The 17,517-nt window shown below is 46.8% G+C and overlaps 1 protein-coding gene across 2 annotated transcripts; it reads right to left on the bottom strand.

The window, feature by feature from the left end:
- Positions 1-3,198: 3,198 nt before the first annotated feature.
- LOC143424196 (organic cation transporter protein) lies at positions 3,199-17,420 on the bottom strand. 2 transcript variants are annotated; one of them, XM_076896110.1, is made up of 11 exons: positions 16,963-17,420; positions 8,481-8,572; positions 7,336-7,483; positions 6,671-6,884; positions 6,479-6,585; positions 5,580-5,734; positions 4,990-5,179; positions 4,426-4,558; positions 4,043-4,355; positions 3,787-3,971; positions 3,199-3,476 (listed from the first exon to the last, which is right to left on the bottom strand). In XM_076896110.1, the coding sequence occupies exons 1-11, from the start codon at positions 16,986-16,988 to the stop codon at positions 3,300-3,302; spliced, it is 1,740 nt and encodes a 579-aa protein (XP_076752225.1). In that variant the 5' UTR covers positions 16,989-17,420; the 3' UTR covers positions 3,199-3,299. The 2 variants fall into 2 exon arrangements, with proteins under 2 accessions (XP_076752225.1, XP_076752226.1); XM_076896111.1 differs by lacking the exon at positions 16,963-17,420 and adding an exon at positions 10,726-10,841.
- Positions 17,421-17,517: the final 97 nt, after the last annotated feature.

The raw sequence follows: 17,517 nt of genomic DNA, 5'->3' as shown, positions 1-17,517 counted from the left end.
GCATCGACGAGCGGGCAAGCTGGAGCCGGTGTAGACAGCTGGAGAGCACAAGCGCCAAAACAAAGAGCCCGCGACGAACCTGTCGATGCGCCTTTTCCTTTTTCCCGGGATTATTCGCGTCTGGGAAAGACTCACCTTTTTGTCTTCCTCGTGGCCGTCGATAAACGCGCGGCGTGCACATCAACCCTGTTCGATCGAGAGCGAGCTCTTTGCCAGCGTCCTCGTACCAGCCCCTTCGAGCCTGTAGTTAATCCGGGATAAAGGCGGTACATTGGTGCACGATACGCGCGGCTCGTCGAAGATGCATCGCGACGCACGGATACCGCGTATCCCTGGATTTGTAGAACTTCCACGGGCCGAACCACGGAGAATCCCATCCATCTCGTTTGATCGAAGGGACGCGACGGCGTGGCGTGCAACCGCGTGCATTATATTAATTAAATTCCCCTCTTTCAGCGGCGGGCTTTTTCACCGTGGCCGCGTGTTTGCAGCGTCGCTACAGGAAGGCTCCGCAAGGCGGGATTGTGAAACTTTTACCGTCCCATTCGAGCCGTAACGCCGGCATTGAAATTCCATTATGGATATTAATAAAACGTTACAATGGCATTTCCCGTTTTTGTTCCCGCGCCGGTGTTATTCGCGAAAATGAGCATCGACGAGGTGGATATTGTCGTCCAGCCGGCATTACTTTGGCGCTCGATTCGATTTTCTGACTGAAAAATAGAAATCCGCGGAAATCCTACCGGACAGTGGTCATGGATCCAGTTCGTCGAACGGATCGAGTAAATTCGTCTGATAAAGAATTATTCATTGCGCTCGACGTGCAAACTGGAGCGCGTAATTTAGTTGATACTCGAAACGACGCGGACGAGCGTGGAACGGCGGGAAGCACGTTTATCCGTCTTGTTATCGAGGCTCTTGTATGATGTCAAGGACCCGTGGCAGCCAACAGCCGCAAAGAGCGATACGTGAAAGGAGTGGACGTCCAGCGCGCAGTTTCATGAATAAGAAAAAAGAAACGAGGACGAATGCGAAGCACCGAAGATTTGTGGGCTGGACAACAATATTTATTACGGGCCGTCGAGTCATCTGTAAACATAAAATAACCAGCCGCATCGCGTGCTGCATACGCGGCGGCCCTATTGCACCCGTTGCTTCAATTTCCCTTTGAGCGGGTACGGTGGCCGAGAATTTGTCAGAATGAAATATCTAAATCCCCCGTGTGTACATTAAAATATCCACGGGACGAAGATAGAGCGACGGTGTTACGCGGCGTTAGCCCTTTGATATCGCCACCGCCGGATGCCGCGTCACCCATCTACCTCTTTTATGCCTTTCACAAAAGGCAACTTTGCCTTCCATTTTCTCCAAATGAGAGCGGATAATGGCGGTGTACTTTCATTTAGCCGTTGACGCCCTGGCTGCGTCGAACACACGCGGACCAGGAATATTCAGTGGCATTAACGTACTCGCGTTGCACATTACGGCAAATCCTAAATAACTGCACGCATTTTAGTCTGAACGCGTGCAATTATCGAGGCTAGCCGGGAGATCCTTCTTCTTTTTCTCTTTCTTTTCTCTTCCTGGAGCCGTGGGGGTCTCGCTCAGGATGTGTACGCACTCCGTTTCTTATTTGGCGTTCCCGTTTCACCCTTAAAGTGAGAAATATAATCATCGGTGGCGCCAGCTGTTACGTTAATGAATGGAATTCGAACGGCACCCTCCGTGGGCTGTTGGGAAGTAGATTGAATTTCAACGAGGATCCAATTAATTTTAAACAGATTGTGTCGGGTGCTACATTTAAGTGTTTACGTAGAAGTTTGTTGAGGTATTGTTTCGAAGTGTGCCAAGGGAACTGCGAATGTTGGAGATGGTATTAACGGCATCCACGGTTTCGTAACTGCTTATGTATTATCAGAATCGCTTACACTCCTACCTCCGTTAACGTCTAATATATTATTATGCATTAAAATATGCTAGTTTAACAGTTACAATTAATCTCGATGTGTCGATAAATACTCGCGTCGCGATGGAAACGTCTTCTGCGAAATCACCGTTACACGTATGTACAGAGGGTATTAGTTATGCAGATGATGAAACACGTCGAGAGGAACTACCGTGTTCGTGAATATTTACATGCGATATTTTAGTGCATTTAATACTTCGTGGCAACAAACGATAATACTCGTCCGGAAATATTCAGAGCTTTGTAAGAACTATTGCAAATAACGTAACAAAGTATTTCCATCGTCGCGAGCACCGTACTTTATAATACAATACAAGCTTTCCTGTAATTCCCTACTAGCACCGTGGCCTATCCCGCCGTGTGTGTTCGCACGAAAATCCGTGAAACAATTGCACGACACGCTCTCTGCATGGCCACATATATCCACAACGGCGGAACACTCTATCGGAATAATAATGTCGTCGCGTAAACATATAAATATACATGGGATTAAGTTATCTCTATTGTTTAATTCACTCTTCTAGACAATTCTGTATCATGGCACGGCGCTCCATACGTCTTACGGTACGATACTATAATACGAGACAAATTCTGAAATGCTTTAACCAGAAACACAGAATGGGACCTGACACGGACATGATGCAGCAATACTGTGTAAATACCTGAGTATAATTATGTTTTCCCTTCTAAACAGAAGAAGCATCACGTAACGATATGTATGCGTATGCGTGTGTTCGCGAATTCACGGCGCGACTCATCGTTGATACCTAAACGCTTAGAGGACAGATAACACGGGTACGTTAACGATAGCCTTAACTGGCAGCGATGAGGTATAATTAGCTGCTTCAAAAATTCACGAGTACACGAGTCGGAAAGAGCGGAACGAGTCGTATCTGTTTGCTCGTGCGTGCAGGAACGAACAAACGAAGCGAGCTATCGATCGAAACTAACACGCTGCCAATATTCTCCCTCGTGACTGATATGTATATTTTCTTCTCTTCTTGCCCTCCTAACAATCGATTAATTGTTTCGCAACCGGTCAATTTTATGAGAAATTGATCGCGCCGCGACTCAACCGCACCACCTCGCGTTTCGCAACCCCTCGAGCTGCAACACGGATAGTCTTCCTCAAGGGTGGAACCAAACTTCTGAAAGCCATCGCCGCTGCGCGTTTCACGGTTCCACTTCCTTCCGATTCGTTCCTCGCCCGTCCCTCGTTCTCCGTTCTTTACCTCTCCGTTCTCCATCCTCTCCTCTGTCTCTCGTCTGTCTTCTCGCGTTATTGTTCTCTCGCGTCAGATTTATAACGCGTCGCGGGTGCATTCGCCAGCCTTTAAGACGGCGAATCCTGCAGCTCCTGCTTCAGCTGCACTTTGCCGATATTCTCCGCCTCCCATACCGTGTCCGGAAGTTTCGTCCCCAACGTTTCCGGGAAGAACAGCGACAGCAACCCCGCGGACAGACCCATACACCCGAAGAGAATCAACGGCAGCTCCGGCATGATTTGTGCCTGCGTCGCAGAAAGAGAGAGAGACACACGCGTGAGAACCCCGCGGAAAATTGAGAAAACTCCGTCTACGCGTATTTCTCGTGCGGGAGACTCGTTTCGCAAAGACGAGTCTACGATTTCTCAGCAACGCGCCAATTTTCTTGCTTGAAATAATCGTTCTCTATGAACTTCCTCGGAATCTCGACTAGTCGCGTGAGTTATTACAGATTTAGCTAAGAAAGCAGAGTTCGAAGTGTGGCGCGAGAGCAACAAGCGGTTCGTATCGGCTCGTTCTACCATGTATTATACATTCTTGCGGTGGCCGACTTACCAAAAGAGGAGTTTGCGGTGACAATATTGACCCCATGCGACCGGTCATGCTACAAATACCAAGGAGGGAGTGTCTCAAATTCGTGGGGAACAGTTCCGTCGTGTAAATGTAAACCGTGGAAAAGGACATCGTGATGCACCATTTCCCACCCATGTACAGAATTAACGGTAAAAAGCTCAGGGAACCTGGAACAGATTTGTTAATGTTTAACGTTCTCGCAGTATATTCAGGATCCAATTCAAGAAGTTCGAGTTACCTGTCGGTACGAATTGTATAGCCAAGCAAAATGCGCCGCTTAACAAGAAAGACGAAGAGAGGGTAGCTTTGCGGCCAATGTAATCAGTCAAGAACCAAGTCAGAAAATACGCCGGGATCTCCACGACAGCGACTAGTATAAAATTAACGTATCTGTCGCCGGCGAATGCCACCGAGTTCAACGACAGTCCGTAATAGACGAAAGTGTTCGTCAGCCAACAGAACGAACAGGCCAGCAAGCGTGTCAACATCACCGAACTGTTCAGAACTTCCATCACTGGCGACTTCTTTTCGGGCACTACCACTTGTTCCGTCTAGAAAACAAGACACGATGTAACATCTCGATCGCGAATAACGAAAGTGTTGCCCGAGTTCGCAGCGTACCTTTTCAGTTTTCACCATGTTCAAATCCTTGAACGCTCCAATCGCCTCTTCCGAGACTTGCAGCCCGTTAATACGTGCTATTTTCCGATAAATACTCTCCACCTTTTCGTGTTTCCCATTCGCCAATAGCCACCTTGAAAATGGCATCATTGTGTGTGTGTTTTTGTTTCTTTTTTTTTTTTCTTACAGTAATTTTCGAAAGGGAAAACTTTGATTGTATGTGTGTTTGTATAGGACACGCTTTATCGTTAACCTATGGCGTACATAGAAAAAAGGTACGATGAAAAAGTGATCGGCTGAAACGGCTGTATCTAACATTAAAAGCGGTCTACACACGCGATTGATAGGATACTCGTATTGGAATCCTCCGCGTTAACTAATCACAGAAATGTTACCGGGTCCAAAATCAAAGGCGCGATGACGTCAAAGGTTCGCCAATTAATTGGCCGGATGTCGTGGTACGTGACGACGACGTTCCCCGGACATGTTTAAAGACGGTTCGTTTCAAGATCGTTAACGAGGCCTCCGGACAATGCGAATTAAACAATCGACCAAGGAAATTACCTGACTGACTCCGGGATTAGGACGGGCAACAAGATGGCGAGCAACGCCGGCCCGTACACCATCCGAAGGATCGCTCGCCACGATCTAAGCCACATCGCGATCAATCCGAGCAGCATCTCGCCGATGGCGAACATGCAGCAGATGATGGTGCTGGCCAGAACTCTGCCTCTCACTCCTGCCATTTCCATACCTGTAAACCATCGTTATAGTATTGGATTCTACAAGGGATCTATGTGGATCTGCGAAACTGTTTCGCTCGTGAAATCGTATCATATATCGCAAAATTGAAAATTTTGTTTTCCAAGGATGAGAATTCTTAAATCATAGAAAATTATTAAAGTCACATCAGTAAATATATATATACATGTACATAGACTAATATATACTGTATATGCAAATGAAATATGGAGAAAATTATACTCGAGACAATGACAAACGGGAGGATCCGCAATGGTTACCAGCGGCTACGTTTTTCGATATCGAGAGGTTCCCGCACCGAGTGGTCGGTGGCATGTGAAACATGGCTGTTATTTATATCAGCATTATTCACGTCGAACATCTTCCCTTACTTTGCCTCGTTATTAACTCACCTAAAATAAATGCAGCGCTGTAGATACCGGCAGCGACAGTCGCGTCGATAAATTCGAACGCGAGGAACATCCAATAATTCACGGCGAAGGAATGTATCAGACCGCTGATTCCACTCAGGAACGTGGCAACGGTCAATATCGTCCGCCTTCCGTATCTGAAAGTAACGAAACGAAATATAAGGAGCCGCTGTTCTCCCTTTAGTGTTCCATCCCCGCGACGGATGTCCGTCGAGCGACATTTTCGATACACTGCGAGAGGATTCTTGACACGAGCAAAGAGGAAATGCCCTGAGAACGAAGCCGAGCACCGAGGAACATTCTCCAAGTTCGAATCATTATCATAGATCTCCGGAAGTTTGTCCAAAGTACAGTTTCATTTAAATACATCCCCCACTCCGTGGACAATCTCAAGTATTCCCTGACTTGAAATTAGAATTTGCAAGCTACCAACTCGAAAGTCGTTCGCTGGAATACTGCACTTCCGGTTCCTCGGTAGCTCTCGAGGGCGCCTCATAAAACGCTCTACGAACTAAAAATCCTCCGATTCGAACCGCGATAGAGTCTACTCGTCGATAGAGAGATTTTCCCGCGAGTCGTCTCGATTATCGTGTTATCTTTAATCATACCCCTGATATTTTTACTACGCTCGACGAGAAGCGACTTCGATAAGCGTGCATCAACGACCTGTTGATTTAGATCGTACCCTCTTCACTAAAATCCGTTACATCGGGCGAAAGAAAAACTCTCAAGAGTCACCCGGTTCCTTTCCCGTCGTCATCCCCGATTGAACATGTCGCTCGACGTCCGGTTCCGAGCGGGAACTCCATTTCCCGAACGCGATCCGACCCGATAAAGTAATTAAGAGCCCCGGGGAGTAAATTCCGGCGATTATTTCTCACCTGTCCGAAATGTATCCGGCGAAGATCAGCCCGACGAATTGCCCGACATTATTTATCGTACCCACTAGGGTCAGTTTCCATCGATTGGTGTCGCAGGTCAGGCCCCACTGCATCGAGAAAACGAAGGAAAACCGTGAGATCACCCAAGGTCACACTTGACTTCGATCAGCCGGACGGTCGATCGGTTTTTACCTCGCTGAGCACCGTGTTCGCCGATGGATCGTAGATCCAAGAGTCGCAATTCTGGGTGGCGTTGCCGAAGGTCTCGTTCGTGCACGCTCCCGTGTGATTCCGCACGACGTAACGGGTGCACTTCGATATCTCCGACGCGTCCGGAACGGAGCTCGTCATCCAGGACACGTTGAAATCCGTTTCTGATACATCCTCGCATTCTGGCACCGCGCACCTGTGTTTTTTTTTTTTTTTCAATCATTCTCAGCTCGATCAAAGTGGAAATTTCTACGGTTTCTCTATTAATTCCTCCAAGAACAATGCGTCCGATCGTACAATTAATTACACGCGGTACAATAATCTCTACGTTGGCCGTGAAAAGGTTAACTGGACGGTTAATGAAATAATTGATCATCGGTTACGTCGATTACATGATTCGATGTTCGATCAATCTCCGTAATTACGAAGTATTATATTAACGACCGCTCGTTGATCGCACTTGACCGTCGCGAGTTATTTCAGCCAGCGCGGCGGAATTCACTCGTCGGAGCACGAGCTACGAACGATTAGTCCGTTCGATGTGGAACACGGATCAAAGAAAACACGGATGCACGTGATAAATTACAGGAGAACAGCGAAAAAAAAAAAAACATGCCTCGATCACGATTACATCAATAGTGCCGTACCTGTATTTAACTTCACCGGCTGTGAATACGTAGGCAAGCGTGAATCCTGCTGACAAGAACAGAGGCAGGCTTATTATCGCGAACATGATCATTTGATAGTATCCGAAACGATCCACTTCCTGCTTCCTGCCTGAGCCTCTTTTCTCCCCTGCGAAAACATGGTTTTCCGACTATTAACGACTTTGTTCGATTTAACTTTTGCCTGAACGTCTATATCCTCGCATAAGAGACGCGAGAAAGAAGAGCTCGTTCAAAGACGTGAACGCGAACCAACTAATCGACTCCCATAAAATCGATTCAGATCGATGAAATTGATCTTCGGCTACCCCGCGGACCTCGCTGATGAAAATCGAAGCCTGTCGTTGACACGGCGTATTGCAACGGCGTAAGAACGAGGGAACGAGAAAGGAAACGTGATTCCACGTTCCTTCCTCCCGTGCACGCAATCGTGATAACGTTAATTCCCTGTTAAATCACGCGGTTGGATCGACGATCGACCGAGGCCCAGGTAATCCACGAAGGCTATCCGTTTATTCGTCATCGGCAAGTCGAATGCTCTCCTTCGCGTTCTCCCTTCGATCGAACGAGTGTAACCACGTTTCGCTTTACGATATCTGTCTACAACGTTACTCTAATTGATTCAGTCGGCGTCGTAAATGAGTCGCGCCACTGTGTACGTAACAACTATGTCTGGTGTTATTGCTTCGACGGACAAAAGAGGGACGAAAAGGGAAACTGTCCGCGGAGAGCGTTGCTCTGGATAAAAGGGAAATCATGCTTGCACGTAAATGACCATTCGCGTGTAGTATTACGATTTTAGCAACAGGACAGTAAACGATGATGAACGATTAACTCGAATTAGGGCTAATCAAGACGAACAGATGCGTTAAACAAATCGTGTCGGTGGTTCGCGAACGGGCACGCGATTAATCGGCAGGGTAATTAACCCGTCGCGTGCCCTGCTAAACTATCCGTGGTAATGGTCCACGGTAATCGACAGAAGTAGAATTTTCATAGGGCTAACGTGAACGTTCTTTCAGATACCGTTCAGCGCGTTTCGTAAAGTCAACGCACAATCCGTTCCAACACCGTGCGAATACCGAATCTCGCGTTTAATCGGTGCATAAATTACAATGTACAATTACCTCTGGAGTCATCCTTGGTCTTCGGCGCCGACGACGAATCATCGTTCTGCGAGCAGAAGAGCTTCATGCTGTCCTCCTCGTCGCCTCTCAGGCTGCAAACACAGAGATTCGAGAGTTACGCCGATCCGTGAACCAGGTCTTCCCTCGTCGACCCCGCGTCGAAGGTTAAATCGCTGCACGGTCATAAACGCCTCGCGGAAAACCCGCGCGAACAACGCAATCGCTCGTGAACATTACATGAAATTCGACGGTGATCGAGTCACTTGTCAAACGATCAAAAAAGGGGTAAAAACGAGAGGCGAGAAACGAAATAAACCAGCCGCGAATGGGACTTTCACACTATCGCCCAGCGTTCGACCAATGGCCAGCGTTCGCCAGAGACGCGCTCGATCGATCTAGAAACACGGCGACGCTCGCCGCCGCGTGTTATTGTCATCGTCGTTTCGATCGTCCAAAGAAATCGACCGCGTGAACCTAACTAATCGTTGATTCTCGATAATGAGAACGAAACGCGAGCGGGAGAGGCACGTAATGACGATAAAGGGGACGTACGAAAGCTGACCGCGTGTTTCCACGGACTGGTTGCGCGAATGTTCAACTGCTCGCGATGAATTCCGATTTTCTACTGACGCGAATCGAAGCGAGTGAACAGAAAGAGAGAGAGAGGAAAAGAGAGAGAGGAAAAACCAGCGCAGACGGAGGCGTTCACATCGTCCCGTATGCATACATGAAAATTAATGCGTCATCGAACTGTGTACGGCGCGGTGGGACCCTAGCCTGTCGATTTCTAACCGGAACTGCACGCTCCGATTGACAGTCGACCGTGTAAAAACAACTTCGATCGTTTGAAAAGCATTTCGAAATTACATAAGGCAAGAGCGTCACATCGATCGCCAACGATCGATCGACAAAATCGTGGCTAGACGCCGTCCTTTCGTCGAGCGACAACCTTCCCGCGCGGAATCCCATTGCGATGCGAAAAACCGCGTCTGAAAGTGTCGCACGCGTCTCGATGACCGGCATTTATATGCCGTTCGCGGCGAACGATGTCGTCTCCTTGACAATCCCTTCGTGGCCACACACGTACATGGCCGATTTAACGTTTCAAGGAGGAGGTGAATCGTCTCGCTCGCTGCCCTTCGATCCTGCCGGATAAATATGCATGTACCAGCCAAGTATAGACTCGTAAAAAAATGGGCACGTTCCGCGATGTTGTCGTAACTCATCCGGTTTGCCATTATTTATCACCTGTGCAAAACTTTCGTGTAATTCCACTGGTTCTTTTTTTCTACTCGAGCACGCGTTCCAACGTAATAGCTCGCGATCTTCAAGTGGAGTGGCGGTAACATACTATCACTAAGGCATTTTGAATAAGCAATGAGTGGAAAGATCGATGGAAACCGGATTTTACGGACTTCTGATACTTATGTTTCATGCAAAAGTGGGTACTTTGGATTGGCCGTTGGCTTCGGTTATAATCAGTGTCGCGATATTGATTTAAAAAATCTCCGTGTTTCGTTCCGCAGAGGCTGATTGCGTTTTACGATATAAATACGCTTGATTAGTCGCAGCGAGTTGCGTGCACGCGACCTCGAGCGTGAAAAGGCTAATGGTTTTCCGTGACACTCCTTTGATCTTCACTCGTGTGAAAGGCGCGACGGCGGTAATTCGCGGAGGCACGGGATGTTATTCCGACATTGTTATGCGTAACGAGTGCCGTAAAAGTACGCGAGCTGCGCGAGGTAAACGAAATGACATTGTTGAATTGACCGTAGAGATTGTATCACGGTTGCACAGCTTTCGTCCTTCGCGTGCGATCTCGCGGCGACTCTGGGGGCCCGTTCAGACGCGCCGCGAGATTAACATAAATTAACGTAAACGATCCGACCGATCCAAGGAATCCTAATTCTTCAATAAAGACTGCACGGTTGGTATTGCGTTACCGCGACTGGCAACCAGCGGTGTCTCAACGTCCTCTAATTTTCCCTTCTTCCCTCTGCACCCGGACCAGTTTCAACGTACAGACCGATTAGCAAGTTCTGCTGTAACTAGTTCTGTCGCGGAAAACCTGATAGCGAAAAATATCTACAAAACAAAGTGCATTTTACGGATCTAAAAGAGTGTTGAGAGCGTGAACGAGTCTAAAACGAAATTAAGTTTCCGAGAGCTTGAGAGAGTTGAAGAAATCGATCGCGAGATACAAAAATCAAGAATGTTAATGGATATTAATAATTGTATCGGATACTTCTCGCTCTCGTTACACGAATGCTGATTCGAAGGATTAAAGGAGCGAAGCTTTTACCGGGTAAAAGAAAGTTTCTCCTCGAGCAGCTAGCGCAGACCACCGACGACCCGTACGGAGCACGGTACGTCGACGAGTTAACTGGATTAAAGTCTAACTCGGCTCGTCAATTACAATATCGCGATTCGATCGGTCGAAACGAGGCGGAACGGAACAAACGCAACAAGAGAGACAAACTTAATCAGGCGTATCGCTCACCTTGATACGCGGTTCAGTTATGCGATCAATTGGGACCATCAGCTTATAAACGTTTCCATCTAATCTCCATTCTTTTCAATGCAACGTGCAATTGAACCCGCGCGGGTCACCGACAATCAAGAAGTCACGATATCGAATAATTGCTCCTAATCAAATTTACCCTAATTCAACGTCTATTTCTAGATCGAACGCTAGGCGAATTGTATAATCACGAACGCGTACCTTTCACTCGTTCGAGCACCAGCAACATTCGCTACCAGATGAACTGCATCGCCTCGCGATTCGCGACGATCAACGTTTCACTGGGTACTCCAACATTAGTTAAGAACGCAGATTACAAGAAAGATACGTTTGAAAATCCGTCGAGTTCGATGCAATATATTTGTATACTCGAAAGAGAGTGCACTTACGATTGACTACTGCTCTCACCCGGGAACGAAGCGGTATCACGTGCGAAACAAGTGTCTCAGACTGCTTTCGATGCCCTTTCACAGATCGCCTACGCCATTTTCTAGTATACACCGGTTGCGCGTGATTCGTTAATTTCGCACTGCTTAAACGTAGAAGAAATCGCGAAACGACGAACGCGTGTCGCGCGTTCTGCGCACCGTCTAATGACCGGAGCCGCGTTGTTGCTGCCAGCAACTGTCTTCAAAGGTAAACGTATGCCACAACACTGCACACTGTCCCCGATGACTACGAGCCAGGGGCCAGTGGGGGAAGTAAAATAGTACGGAGAGGGGAAAGGATAGGTCCTTCTTAAGTTCCGGTTTTTCCAAACGGCAGGCCACTCGCTCAGCCACCGGTTCCGTGTACCGCATAGGTTTCACGCGAGACGTGTCTACTCGTTAAATAAAGACCGATCGTCTTCGAAGGAGAAATTTTCTGCCCTCCCCTCCTCCTTCCCTTGATTATTTACCATGTCGAGGACTGTTTGCTCCAATTTCTGATCGATAAATGTGTTTGAGAAACGATAAAAATGAAGAGAAACAAAAGTTGCTGACAGGATGGAAGCAACTTTGAGATATTGTTATTCAGACTGTTTTGTTATTCCGCATTGAAACGTGGCACGTTACGACGAATGGCTAAGTGACGAACAGACTTGCTAGCGGCGATTGACCCGCTTAGAATGATTTAATGGAAACGTATGAAAGAATCTCCATAATTGAAATCGGCACGCGTTGCGAATAGAATGAGGTACCTTCGAGGCATTTCCACGGGGCGGATATTTCATTACGCTCCGCACGATTGCATAAAATATCGAGCCATGTTTCGCGGTTCACTGGGTGTTGGCTAGCTAGTAAAATCCCACAGCGCGAGCGTAAACTTTTTTTAAACTATTTAATGACCAATCGTAGCTGGCAATTGCACGATCCTCGGCCGAGAGCATTATGTCGTTCAACGAGCTTGGTGGCGGCCATTAAAATGTCGTTTCGTCATCAGTTTCTTAAAGCTCGAACGCAATTTTCGTCTCCTTGACACGATTCGCCGAAATTATACACTCTGGAAATTAAAGAGGCTAATTTCTTCCTGTTCCTGTTAAATCGTAATCTTCCTTAAAGACCCGAAACATTCATTAGAGAACTATTTTAATTATCGCCACAGGCGGAACAATCGTCGTCTAATTTCTCCTCTAATCATGAAATTATCAGCCAAACCGTGACCTCCAACTTACCAACGTCATCCCACTGCTTGCTTCCCAAAAAAGGCTATGACGCTGTTAATTATCGTCCGACTCGCGAGAGGAGCGAAGCGTCTATTCAAATAATCAAAAATTGCCAAACGCGATTTCGAAATCGTCGAATCACCGCGAGAGAACGGCATCCTCCCGCCGAGGATACGACTTCATCGGACGCGCTCTAAATATATGAAGGGCCCCAAGGGAGGATCGCTGGACGTGGAGGTAAACGCCCCACGCGTGGTCATTGTTTCGTCTATCGTAGAGAAGCAGCGGGTCTCACGATGATTAATGCTCGATTCGCGTGGTCAGAAAAATCCACGATTTTCCGCGGTTGGCACACTGACAGATAACGCGACAGATAAGGGGAACCGGTAATCGCGAGCGCGTTCACGCTCTGTATGTATCCGTGTATCTTCTATTTTCCTTTTTTTTTCTCTTATTCAGTTCGTCGAAAACAAACGGGGAAAAATCAAATAAAACTGGTTTACGCTGGCTTAGACCGGATGCGACAGCTTAGTTACATCTAACGTGCGACAGTTTATTGTTACATCGGCTGTTATATGCAACGGGGCCATGGAAAAAATCGGTTTTATCACCGTCCGATCAGTCGAACGAAAGGGAGAACCGATATCGTTGGTACATGCCCGTTGATGTCTCGCGATCTGCTTTGACCCGATTCGCGTTTTATTCGCTGTGTTTCGATGGACAGATGGCAGACGGTATAATGGTGGATTAAACAGAATCAGGTTTTAAATGGTAGGATCTTTCTCAGGGTGAACAGAATTATAAACGCTGGATGAGAAACGAAAACTGGTAGCGATTTAGGGAATTGGAGGAATGGTGTTTATTCAACGGAGCTGGGTAAAATTACGAACTGTACGTGGACAGGATATGGAGCGTGCACCATATTGGTACTTATGGAGAACGCATGCGGAGCAAGCAGAAAAATGTGGGATAAATTTAAACGATAAATTTGAGTTCCTTTGTTTTTTGTTAGGCTCTTATGCAGCCGCTGTTCCATACCCGGATAATGCACCCACGTTTCAATGAGATAAGCGTAATCTATAGTTCCGGTTGCATCGTCGATACACCGATACGTGATTGCGCCTCCACGTTTCTCGAGGTTACAACGTTGGAAATTGATCCGCGGATCTCGTAATCGAAAGATACGAATCTAATGTAAAGGATGACTGGAAATATTAAATATCTCGTGGCATAGGTAGCTTCGAAAATAATCATTTTCTTGCTTCGTTATAATATTGCTAGACTATGTCCATAGTCCGCTGATAACAATTACGAACCGCTCGAAAGTGATTTATCAAATAGAATTAAAATGAGATATATCAAAAATGCGTCAAGGTATCGATAAGAAATTTCTTCGCGATCGATTCGATATTTTAAACGTTTCTCTTTGATCCTCCATCATTTCTACAACTGACTTTCTCATTATGTACCGCTATTAAAACCGATTACTCCCCTCTCCAGGGGCTTTCGATGAAATATTTTCGATCAACGCCGCGCGACGATAATAAAAAGCAAATAACAAGCAAGGAACAGCAGTTTGCTATAGAAAAAAAAGCGTAAAGGGGTCGATAATTGTTCGACGAAGAAATATTTGTCGAACTGCTCCAGTTTATCGAATTAAATCACGTTCCAGATGAAAGGAAAGGAAAATATAAATGTCTGATCGAGTAGGGGGTGGAAGGGAAATAAAATGAATGATAATGGACGTTTATCGAGACCATTGAAGAAAAGCTGCATTCATTGTACAATCCGACGGTCTATTTGCACAACCGACAAATCGTATTTGTTTAAGATTTTTGCGCGAACACACCAATCGCTCGGATAATCTCACGCGGCGATCGCCCGTCGTGGAAACGCGAGATCTTCTCGGGTGGATTGGCCTATCTCCTCTTAAAACTTCCATTATAGATAATTTTCGCCCCGTGGCGATACATCGACAAATCGACCAACTCGATAAAAGCCCAGAACTCTGATCCTTGGGCCCATTTCAATAATTCTAATCGAAATCGCTAGTGGAGTGACAACCGAGCGTATCATTGGTCAACAATTTTTTGCACCGATCTTACGGCGTATCGTGCGCTACATTCATCATTTAAGCGTCCCCAGCTATGACACACAAATCTTATCTCTTCCAGCCGTTCAATAAAATAAATAAATAAAAAAGAATACGAGGCTGCGCAATTATTTACCTCTAAAAACTCGCGCGTAATAGAAGACAGAAGAAAGAAGACTATCCGCGCATTGTCGACATGATCATCTCCCTTCCTCTTTGGTGTTTCTGACCCATTCTCCCCAAATGGAGTAACGCTGATCATTTTTCCGCGCTGAGTCGAATAAAATAGAAGAACGTATCAAGAAAAAAAAATCATGAACGGGACACGTGAATTGACACGATTACGAGAACCGTGCCACCTCCGAGTTAAGTTCTGCAAACATTCCGAAGGCCGATTTCGACGCGACAGTAAGGGTCCCCCGCGCGAATTAGTCAGCCAGGCATAATGGCAAGGTAAATGAGCCCAGGCGGTGCGTCGCGGCAGCCCCTAGTAATTTCCATTCAATTTCAATGCGCACGACCGAATGGTTGACGAACCCTCGTCCAGCAACACCGAGCGTCCTTCCGTCCGTTGTCGCTGGGCCAATGATGTCGACCGTGGAAAAAAAAAATCGGCACGCTTGGAAAATGCGAATCACGCGCCAGAACGCCAAGTTCGACGGAGGCAACCTCGTGGAAACGTGACTGACTTTGCATCGAGACTTTGCGCGTCTCTCTCTCACTCCCTGACCATGTGCTTAAATAATGCCTTATTAGAAAAAATCAACCCTTTGCACTCCCCTCTGAAGGGGCATCGCGAGTCTAAGATATCCGTCGAATGTCTCCTCGAAGAGGACATCGCGAGTCTAGCGTATTACTCGGACGTTCCCTCGGAGGGAACACCAGAATTGATTAACGATTAGAAGAAACGTTATTCCACCGCAACTTTTTCAGAAATGCACGTTTCCCATCAAGTATTCAGAGGGTTGACCAAGCTTCTACGCGATTAGCAAGAAAATGCGCATTTTCGCAGCCGATCTCTACGACTTTTTTCTCTCGTTCGCGTTCCATTCCTTGCTCATTGCGACACGATCGTTGGACGTTTGTGACAGCTTCAGCCTCTTTCTGTGACTCGTACCATCGATTCGTGGATTTAATTCCGTCTACGTTTGTATTTTCTTGCGAGGTTTTTCATCGTCGTCGGGATTTTTCGAATGCAGAACGGCGTGTGGTATTCGATCAATTCGATGAAACGATTCTTCAGAGATTGACAGGCTCGGTGTTGCATAAGGCAAAAATGCGATTAAAAAATAAAATATTCGCTATATTTATATGCATGGTATAAACCACGACAGGTACGACGCGACTCATATTTTCTAATGGGATGCTTCTTAATCAAGCCCCGCGTTTCTTTAAATCATTCGGTGTACAAATGTGATAAGTTCAATATCGGTATGTCAATACTTTTGAAGCCACTCAAATTACCGTACACGTCGACAGATAAGAGTTGAAATCGATGGTCTTCTTTTAAATTTTGTTCGTTCGTTCCTCCGCTTATCTCGCAGACAAGTAAACGCTCTCCAACAAAAACGCGCTGCAATTACTAATTCAGCGTTAGAGTGATTAATATCGTCGTGAACGGTTTTTTTTCTTTTGTTCCACGGGAATAATTAAAAATACTCTTCGCTTAATGACGAACGACCACGATGTACGTTTCGTGAAAGAGGAATTCAGTGTGTAAATAAAAGAACGTCCGCTAGGTCTGACAAATACGAGTACACGCACTTGCGCTGATCCGCTGGTATCACAAAGGATGCAACGACCGTATTATTTTTAGACGTTTTGTGACTGAAAATTTGGCTCAAGCCGTCGCACAATGTTTACACGAGACGCAGAAAGCTCATTTCCACGAGGATCCGCAAAAAGTGCACATCGACGTTTTTCAATCGCAACGTGCGACTATTTCCGTACAAGTATCGGTCCGAGCGTCACCAGAGACGTCTCTTGAAACAAGGAGACCGATACGGACACGACGAGAAACGGTGAAAGGGTCCAGCCAAAATTCAAACACGGTGAAATTCTTCAGAGATATTTCGGTGCAACGCGCGCGATCATTTTACAAGCATTACCCGTTCTGCGTTACACGTGAAACATCGCGCGCTTACCCACCCGAGCGAAGGGTGGAAGCGGAGAGACAGAGGGAAAGAAGAAGAAGGGTAAAAAGCTCGTAAGTAGAATTACTTACATTCTAGACCCCATCCTGGAGCCCATGATGCCGCCACTGTAGAAACTCGTCTAATGCACTCCAGCCGAGAGAAGAGAGGTCGCCGTTAAAGCAGAAAAATGTTCCCCTCCGCGCGACGTCCGCCGGAGGATGCCGTCGTCGACGGAATCGCTCGACTTTAAGCTTCGTTCGGGGCACTCTCCTTTGTCCTATATTCGCGGTTCGCGAAGCTTCAGACACTCGAATGTTTTGTCGGTGCTTAGTCATACAGAGACGCGGCAGAAGCTTGTACCCGCGACAGTACCAAGCAGATAGAGGACTGATGCAGAGGCGGCTGGTGAACACCACGAAAAGTCGTGGGAGAGACGCGGAGGTCGTCGTGGGTAACGCGGCATTTTTCTACCCGCCGCTCCTTCTCTGTCTCTTTCTTATCTGGATTATTGTAAACGGTGGGTCAACAACACTGCCTACCACACAGGATACGATAGCGTCATTCCGCATTGCCGATTCGAGAGATCCCCGCCTATCTTTGGTCCCGTTTACGAGGATGTTCTTTTCAGATTTCTCCTCCTGCTG

The sequence above is a fragment of the Xylocopa sonorina genome, chromosome 6 (genome assembly GCF_050948175.1).
Source record: "Xylocopa sonorina isolate GNS202 chromosome 6, iyXylSono1_principal, whole genome shotgun sequence".
Lineage (NCBI taxonomy): Eukaryota > Metazoa > Arthropoda > Insecta > Hymenoptera > Apidae > Xylocopa > Xylocopa sonorina.
This window is presented reverse-complemented; position numbering and strand designations above follow the sequence as displayed.